Source organism: Octopus bimaculoides, chromosome 1 (assembly GCF_001194135.2).
Source record: "Octopus bimaculoides isolate UCB-OBI-ISO-001 chromosome 1, ASM119413v2, whole genome shotgun sequence".
In the NCBI taxonomy this organism is placed as follows: Eukaryota; Metazoa; Mollusca; class Cephalopoda; order Octopoda; family Octopodidae; genus Octopus; species Octopus bimaculoides.
The window spans coordinates 135,415,942-135,425,631 of NC_068981.1; the positions used below are offsets into that span (position 1 = coordinate 135,415,942).

The 9,690-nt window shown below is 38.8% G+C and overlaps 1 protein-coding gene across 1 annotated transcript in view; it reads right to left on the reverse strand.

The window, feature by feature from the left end:
• Nucleotides 1-4,486: 4,486 nt before the first annotated feature.
• Nucleotides 4,487-9,690, reverse strand: part of LOC106871490 (uncharacterized) — a 56,797-nt gene continuing 51,593 nt past the window's right edge. Inside the window, exon 6 of the mRNA XM_052971006.1 lies at nt 4,487-4,757. Coding sequence (XP_052826966.1) covers nt 4,632-4,757 — 126 coding nt within the window. The 3' untranslated portion in view covers nt 4,487-4,631. The remainder of the gene's footprint in view (nt 4,758-9,690) is intronic.

The following is a 9,690-nucleotide window of genomic DNA, read 5'->3' on the forward strand; positions in this document are numbered from 1 at the left end:
AGAATTTGTTTAGTATTATAAAACTACAAATGGAAACAATTGCCTGCCGTAAGCTATCATTAAACAATGGTAACAATAGATTTTATGGGACGTACTATTTTCTAGAAATAGGATATTCTATTCTTTTATCTTATTTTAATGACATCCTATGGTATTTCACAACAGCTGTTCATATATGCTTTGGGTAGTGGTTGGTTTTATAATTTCTTTTAACTTCATTTCCAAACATCCATGTAAACATGTCTAGCCATGGGGAAATATTACATTTCTTTTAACTGGGTGTAAAAGACTTTATAAAGGGAGAGGAAATTGGATAAGGAGATGTTCATGCCTTTCCCAAATGTAAATGCTGAAATAACTTCTACCAATAACTGAAATTACATAATTGTGTAAGGATATCAATTTGAAGAATGTTGATGTTGATCCATGCCTACATAGGGTTTTGGCAAATGTTTCAGACATAGCTGCGTGGTTAAGAAGCTTGCTTCCAAACCCTGTGATCTTGGGTTCAGTCCTACTGTATGGCACTTTGGGCAAGTGTCTTCTAATATAGCGCTGAGCTGACCAAAGCCTTGTGAGTGGAACTGAGAAAAGCCGAGGAGAGCTACAGATCATATATGGATACTAGTTCGATTAAAGGTAAGTTGCTGTTTTTCTGACAGACCAAAGATACTAATGGATGCCTTGATATCTCTAAAAGATGAAGGAGAGAACAATTTTACATATACTGTAGGCACTGGAATAGCTAACAACATGAATGACATAGGAATGGAAAAATGACTTGTGGGAAATGGGATGAGCTTTATTAAAGAAAATGATGGTTGTAGCACCTCTGATGTATAAGGATAGGAATTTGTGAAGGTCATGGCAATGTAAATGGAATGGTTCCAATTTGGAATTGAAACTAGGTTAATGGCTCAGCTTGATGATAATTCACCATTATACTGGTCTTCTGGCTTTACTCTAACAGTGAAACAATGAAAGAAACTGTTAGAGACAGGTTGTTGATTTGGCAACTAAAACAATTTCTAAATTAGGCAATGATTTACCATAATGTTGTTTGCAAAGAAGTGAGAAATTCTTAAATCTATGGCAGTAAATTCATTGCAAAAGTTTCTGAGTATTTCTATTGTTAATACAAATGCAAGTGTAAAAGTGGGAAGCTGGCAGAATCATTATCACATTGGGGGGGGGGGATGCTTAGCAACATTTCTTCGAAGTTCTGAGTTCAAATGCTGCCAGGGTTGACTTCGCCTTACATCCCTTCAGGGTTACTAAAATAAAGTACCAGTTGAACACTTGGGTTGATGTAATCAATTTAACCCTTCCCCCAAAATTTCTGGAGTTTGAAACCGATATAAATGCAGTGTGGCTGTGTGGGTAGAAACTTGCTTCCCATCCACTTGGTTCTGGGTTCAGTCTCACTGTGGCACCTTGGCCAAGTATCTGCTACTATAGCTCTGGTCTGACCAAAGCCTTATGAGTGGATTTGGTAGATGGAAACTGAAAGAAGCCTTTTACATATATGATGGGGTTCTTTCAGTTTCCATCCACTCATACACACTCATGTGAATTGGTGTTTCTTTGTCTTGACATCGTGTCATTGTTGCGAGTGTCACCAGTACACAAGCTGTTTCCTTCATTTCCAAACATCCATGTAAACATGTCTAGCCATGGGGAAATATTACATTTCTTAAAAACAGGTGAAGGTTGGCCATAGGAAGGGCATCTAGCCATAGAGACAATCTGCCTCAATAGATTCTACCCAACCCAAGCAAGCATGGAAAATTGGATGTTAAAACAATGATGAATTGCTTGGGTAAATGCTATTTACAAGAATTAAAATAAGAAAAGGATTTTTAAAAAATTTCTGATGAAACTAAATTAATTGTTTAGTGAAACAAAATAACTGAGGAAACCTCTACATAGCAACTGATTTATCTTTTCAGAACACTTAAACACCCCTATAAAATAATGACAGGTGGTAAGCTGGTAGAATTGTTGGCATGCTGGGTAAAGTGCTCGACAGCATTTTACCTGTTTTTGTGTTCTGAGTTCAAATTCCACTGAGGTTGACTTTGCCTTTCATCCTTTCAGGGTTGATAAAATAAGTACCAGTTGAGTACTGGGGTTGACGTGAATTGGCTTACTCCCTTCCCCTAAATTGCTTGTCTTGTGCCAAAATTTGAAGCCGATATTCTTTCTGGATGAGAGGGCTAGTTGCTTACATTTATCCCAGTGCTTAACTGGTACTTTATCGACCCCCAAAATGATGAAAGGTAAAGTCAATCCCTGCAGGATTTGAATTCAGAATGTAAAGCCAGAAGAAATGCTGCTAAGCATTTTGCCCAACATATTAACGATTCTACCACCTTAACATTACCAATATCAACAGTGGAATCAATGAGCCAACATGGGAGTCTCTACATCAGCGGTCCTCAAAACCAGGTTCCTTATGGACCTTAGGGGTCCATATAAGATTTTGTTAAAATTCATCTGCTTGGTTATGCTTCTACAATACACAGTTGTTTTTTTTATACAATTGTTAATAATATTTAATTTAAAAAATGTAATATGATTTTTTAAACATTGAATGGTTAGGAGGATCTATCTGAGTAAAATAGGAATCAAATGGATCCATAGCTAAAAAATGGTTGAGAAACACTGCTTTACATGGTTGCTTGACTTTTTTTAAAATGGAAAGGAGGATCAGCATTATTGCCATCATTTTATGGGTTGGATGGGTTATCATAGTCTGAGTTATTTCTCATTGGGAGTTACTGATCTCATAGATTGGTGATCATACATGATGCATTTAATAATGTGAATCTACATATATCATTATCATCATTTAATGTCCGTCTTCCATGCTGGTATGGGTTGGATGGTATGACAGGATCCTGCAAGCTGCAAGGCTACATCAAGCTTCAATGTCAGCTTTGGCATTGTTTCTATGGCTGGCTGCCTTTGCTAATGCCAACCACTACACTGTTTGAAAAACAAACAGGTTGGATGGCCAGAGTTGAAAGGCAGACCTAAAGGGTTAAAAGATGACAGCTGTACAATCCAGTTTCTTTTGTACATTCTGTAAAGTGGTTGGCAATAGGAAGAACATCCAGACCAAGTAAGACCATGCCAAAAAAAACAAAAAAAAAAAAAACAATGCATGATCAAGACATGGTCACTGATCTGTCTGGGTAAGCAGTAACTCCAAATAGGGGTTGTCCAACCCATGCTTGCATGGAAAAGCAGACATCAAATAATGGCAATGATCTAACAATAATGGATTAAGATCATATCTCTATTATATTTTGTCTAGTTCAGTTATTTGACTGCAGTCATGCTAAGGCACTGCCTAGATGGGTTCAGATAAACAAATCAACCCCAGTACTTATCTTTTTTTTGAAATCTAATACTTATTCTATTGGTCTCTAACCACTAAGCTACAGGGATGTAAACAAACCAACACTGGTTGTCGCATATGATAGATTTCCACAATTTCCATCAACCAAATTTTCTCATGAGGTTGGTGTTAAGAAGGACATCCACCTGTAGAAATCATTCCAAAACAGACAATACAGCTTGGTGCAGTCCTCTGGCTTGCCAGCTCCTGTTAACCATCAACCAATGCCAGCAAGGGAAATGGATCATCATCATCATTTATGGTCTGTTTCCTATGCTGGCATAGATTGGTTGGTTTGACAGAAGCTGGAGCAGCTGCATCAAGCTCCAGTTGTCTGTTTCGGCATGATTTCTATGCCTGGATGCCCTTCTTAATGCCAACCACTTTACGGAGTGTAGTTGGTGCTTTTTACATGGCATCAGTATGTGGGTGTTTTTTACATGGCGCCTGCACAGATGCTCTTTATGCAACATTGGTACAGATGTTCATTATGTGTTGCCAGCATGGGTACTCTTTACATGAGACTAGTATGAATGTTTTTTATTTGGCACTGGCATAGGAGTGCTTCCCAATCACATGGTTCTGGGTTCAGTCCCACTGTGTGGCAACTTGGGCAAGTGTCTTCTACTATAACCTTGGACCGACCAAAGCCTTGTGAGTGGATTTGGTAGACGGAAAGTGAAAGAAGCCCGTTGTATATATATGTATATGTGTGTCTGTGTTTGTCCCCCCCCCCCACCATCGCTTGACAACCGATGCTGGTGTGTTTATGTCCCCATAACTTAGTGGTTCGGCAAAAGAGACCGATAGAGTAAGTACAAGGCTTATAAAGAATAAGCCCTGGGATCGATTTGTTTGACTAAAAGTAGTGCTCCAGCATGGCCACAGTCAAATGACTGAAACAAAAGAATGAATGAATATAGATAAATAAATAAAAATAGCTTGTAATATACTGGGTTAAAAATTCCTTGGAAAACAAAAAAAAGATGCTGGAAACTACTTGCCAGACTTGTAATTTTATAGCAAGACTAAAATACTGACGCAGCTGACTGATTTGAATAATGGCAGACATTGAGAATAAAACAAGGAATAAATTAGTCTTTATTAATAAGAAACTTAAACAACTGTTATACTGTACAATTCAAAATAGCTTTAACATATTTAATTGTAGATATGGCATCATAAAGCTGAGCTATTTATGCCTCTGAAATTTTTTTTATCATCTAAATTATTTTCTCAGCACCGAAATTCCACATTGTAGAAATCCTGTACGTGGTAGCAAACCAAACAGGAGCCCAAGCTTCAGAGCTAAATCTGGGTTTTTCTCAGAAAGAAGTTCTTCATCTGAAATTATCTGAAAAACAAAACAAAGAAAAATAAAGACATGATTATGAACTTATATACAAGCAAGACTATCAAAAGAACCCTAGATAAGCATATAAATTTAATTTGTATTATTATTATTATTATTATTATTATTATTATTAAGGTTGCTAGCTGGCAGAAACATCAGCACACTGGGTGAAATGCTTAGCGGTATTTTGTCTGTCTTTATGTTCTGAGTTCAAATTCCGCCGAGGTTGACTTTGCCTTTTTGTCCTTTCAGCGTTGATAAATTAAGTACTAGTTGCATACTGGGGTTGATCTAATCAACTGGCCTCCTCCCCCAAAATTGTGGGCCTTGTGCCTACAGTAGAAAAGATTATTATTATTATTATTATGGCACGTAAAAGCACCCTCAGAGTGGTTGGCGTTAGAAAGGGCACCCAGCTGTAGAAACTGCCAAATCAGATTGGAGCCTGGTGTAACCAACTGGTTCACCAGTCCTCAGTCAAATCGTCCAACCCATGCTAGCATGGAAAGTGGATGTTAAACGATGATGATGATGATGATGATTATCATCATCACCTTCAGATGTTGGGCTTCACTGAGATGATGACAAGGGACTGAGGCTTCTGGTGATTTACTCTGCTTAAGACACATCAAGCTAAGTAAAATTGTAGCCATCCATACATACAGCCATGTCTTTATGGTCATACCACCTCTCCCTCTTTCAACCAAGAGGTCCTTGTCTTGTGAGCTTGCAGGTGCTGGTGTCAGGTAAAGAGCACCTGTTTCAGTGCCATGTACAAAGCATCTGTGCCATGGCATGTAAAAAGCACAGATGCTGGTGCCATGTAAGAAAGCATTCATGCGAGTGCCACATAAAAAGCACCAAGTACACTCTGTAAAATGATTGGTGTTAGACAGTGCATCCAGTCATAGATACCATTCCAAAACAGACAACTAGAGCCTGGTGCAGCTCTCTGGCTGGCCAGCCCCTGTCAAACCATTCAACCCATACCAGTATGGAAAATGGAAATCTTAATGATCAATGAACTGGACACGGTTTAGCAGTAGACATAAACAACGACACTGTAACAATGTCACCAATATGGTGACATTGTTTACATGCAGCATGTAAACAATAATAGGAAGAAGGTGGTGAGCTGGCAGAAACGTTAGCAAGCTGGACGAAATGCTTAGCGGTATTTCGTCTGTTTTACGTTCGGAGTTCAAATCCTGCTGAAGTCAACTTTGCCTTTCATCCTTTCAGGGTCGATAAATTAGGTACTTGTTGCGTACTGGGGTCAATCTAATCGACTGGCTCCCTCCCCACAAATTTGTTCTGAGTTCAAATTCCGCCGAGGTCAACTTTGCCTTTCATCCTTACAGGGTCGATAAATTAAGTACCAGTTACACACTGGGGTCGATGTAATTGACTTAATCCCTTTGTCTATCTTTGTTTGTCCCTTCTATGTTTAGCCGCTTGTGGGCAATAAAGAAATAAGAAATGTTAGCACACTGGATGAAATGCATAGCGGTATTTTGTCTGTCTTTACGTTCTGAGTTCAAATTCTGCTGAAGTTGACTTTGCCTTTCATCCTCTTGGGGTCAATAAATTAAGTACTAGTTGCGTACTGGGGTTGATCTAATTGACTGGACCCCTCCCCCAAAATTTCGGGCCTTGTGTCTAGAGCAGAAAAGAATATTTAATAGGAAGACGAACAGACATATATATATATATATATATATATATATATATATATATATATATATATATATATATATATATATATATATACTTGCTGAGCTTCTGTACAGTTTCCACCTAGTTTCACTGACAAGGCATTGATCAGCCTGAGGCTCCAGTACTTGTCCACACAGCCATACCTGCACATATATGCCAAATTCATACTGATTTCTAATGTATACACAAGATTTCAAACACTGGCAGAGAAGTATGGTCATTTGTATGGCCCTCAGAGGGATTTGAACCCAAGATGCAAAGAGATGACAATAAATACTACAAGACATTCTGTCTGACACTATATTAACTTGTAATGAAGATATTTAAATAGGTTGTTGTTGAGTAACAGCTTAAGATGGCCAACCACAGAGAGAGAGAGAATGTTTGTGAGAAAGAAAGTGAAAAAATGAGATAATGAATTTATGATGTTTGCTGACTGAAGAATCTCTTAAACAATATTGTAAGGTTATCCATGTTTATCATCATCATCATCATCCATGTTGGCATGGGTTAAAATTTAGACTTAAAACATACAAGCCTCGTTTTAAGAATAGCAAAGAGCTGGCTTGTTTAGGATATTCTGTTTGATGTTCCGTTGTTAAAATTGTTGATGTTAATGCCAAAATCAACCCTCATCAAGTAAACTGACTTTCAAAGCTGTCCCAGTTAAGATCCTCCTCCTCCTGTGTTTTTTTTTTTTTTTTAACACCTACAATAATATATCTAGGACCACATTATCCAATGTGCATTTCATTTTTAAAGAACCACTCCCATGAAACTACTGACCCTCTTCTTTCCCACTGATCCACTGTCTGTATCCTCTCATATCTTGACCTTGCACTTTGAGAGTTTGCTCTGGCGTCCAATCACTACCATCTTTATCTTTTGCCCAGCAATGTCCACCCACCCTTACACAATGTGGGTTAGCCATGTATCTTCTCTATAGCAAGACACCTGTATTTGATCCTCTATCGTAATTTATCCTCTCAGCACCTGACATGATCTTCTGCCCACTTCTCAAATACTCCTCTCCCACTTAGTTTTTTTGCTTTTTTTTTGCTCTTTCCTGTCTTCCAAGTTAGTTGGTGACCTCACTAGTGCCAGTGGAATAAAGAAAAAAAAAAGTACCCAGTACACACTGCAAAGAGGTTGGTGCTAGGACGGACATCCAGATGTAGAAACCATGTCAAGCTGGACATAGCCCTCTGGCTTGCCAGCTCCTTGTCAAAACGTTCAACCCATGTCAGCATGGAAAAATGCAAATTAAATGATGATAATGAATAAGTAGACTGCAATTTGAAGGCAATTTAGCTGTTATTTCTAGCAGGCTGAGTGACCATGATGCAAAGCAGCTTCCTTGTATGTTTGATAGGAAGGAGTTATTGTTGTTGGTGTTTAACCCCAGGACAACCAGGGGCTGAACAATAACAACATAAGATATCCACACCTATGTTATTCAATGTCTCCTTTCAGTTTTAAGATAGTTGGGCATGTATGTGTGTGTGTGTGTGTGTGATTCAAGAAGGAATTTGGCTCTATTTCTTGCAGGTCAAGTGACAACATAGAACCTCCAGAAGTTTTGCTTTCCTTAGCTACACAGATGGCCACACAAGGAAGATAGACATCACATTACTCTTACTCTTTTACTTGTTTCAGTCATTTGACTGCGGCCATGCTGGAGCACCACCTTTAGCTGAGCAAATCGACCCCAGGACTTATTCTTTGTAAGCCTAGTACTTATTCTATCGGTCTCTTTTGCTGAACCACTAAGTTATGGGGACGTAGACACACCACCATCGGTTGTCAAGTGATGTTGGGGGGACAAACACAGACACGAACATATATATATATATATATATATATATGACAGGCTTTCAGTTTTTTACTCTTTTACTTGTTTCAGTCATTTGACTGTGGCCATGCTGGAGCACTGCCTTAAACAAATCGACCACCTTAGGACATACTTTTTAAGCCTAGTACTTATTCTATTAATCTTTTTTGCTGAACTGCTAAGATATCGGGATGTAAACACACCAACACCAGTTGTCAAGCAGTGATGGATGACAAACACGCACATAGATACGACAGGCTTCTTCCAGTTTCTGTCTATCAAATCCACTCATGAGGAACCATGTAGTTGGGAAGCAAGCTTCTTACCACACAATCACACCTGCCCCTATACATTTACATTTTCTCTTTTCTCTTTTACTTGTTTCAGTCATTTGATTGTGGCCATGCTGGAGCACAACCTTTAGCCGAGCAAATCGACCCCAGGACTTATTCTTTGTAAGCCTAGTACTTATTCTATCAGTCGCTTTTGCCGAACTGCTAAGTTACGGGGACGTAAACACACCACCATCGGTTGTCAAGTGATGTTGGTGGGGACAAACACAGACACACACATACATATATACGACGGGCTTCTTTCACTTTCCGTCTACCAAATCCACTCACAAGGCTTTGGTCGGCCCAAGGCTATAGTAGAAGACACTTGCCCAAGGTACCACGCAGTGGGACTGAACCCAGAACCATGTGGTTGGTAAGCAAGCTACTTACCACATAGCCACTCCTGTATATTTTAATTGTGAAAGAGGTATATTGACTGTGTGTTTGATAGCTGAATGTAAGACTAGGGAACCAAAGCACACAGCAGTATGTTGTATTGTACCCTTAATATAATGCACATGATTGTACTAGCCCCCTGTCTAATCAGTAATATGTACAAAGTTTACTTGGTATCTATTGTTGGTTGAGAGGATAACAGCTTAACAGACTACTTAAAAAACATCCCAGCCATGGAAATATAGAAAATATACCAAGAATGAAAATGGGAGAATGAGGGAGAGAGTGAGAAAGACAAGCAAAGAGTGAGTGAGTGAGAGATGAGGGAGTGAGTAGGAAAGACAGTGAGTGTGCAAGAGGGAGTGAATGAGTGGGAGAGACAGCAAGAGAGTGGGAGACAGAAAGAGAGTGAGCGAGAGGGAAAGACACTAAGAGAGTGAGGGGGGAAACTACAAAAACTAGTGGATAAGATGGAAGGAATGACAGAATGAAAAAAAGAACTGGGGAAGAAATTAAAAAAAAAAAAAAAGAGAAGGTGAATATGTGACTGTAAGGTCAAGAGATATAGAAACAAGCTTGAACTAGCTTGATCATTCAGAAGTTCAACATATCAAGATTAAAAAAAAATCTTGAAAAGGTTCCCCTAAGATTAGCT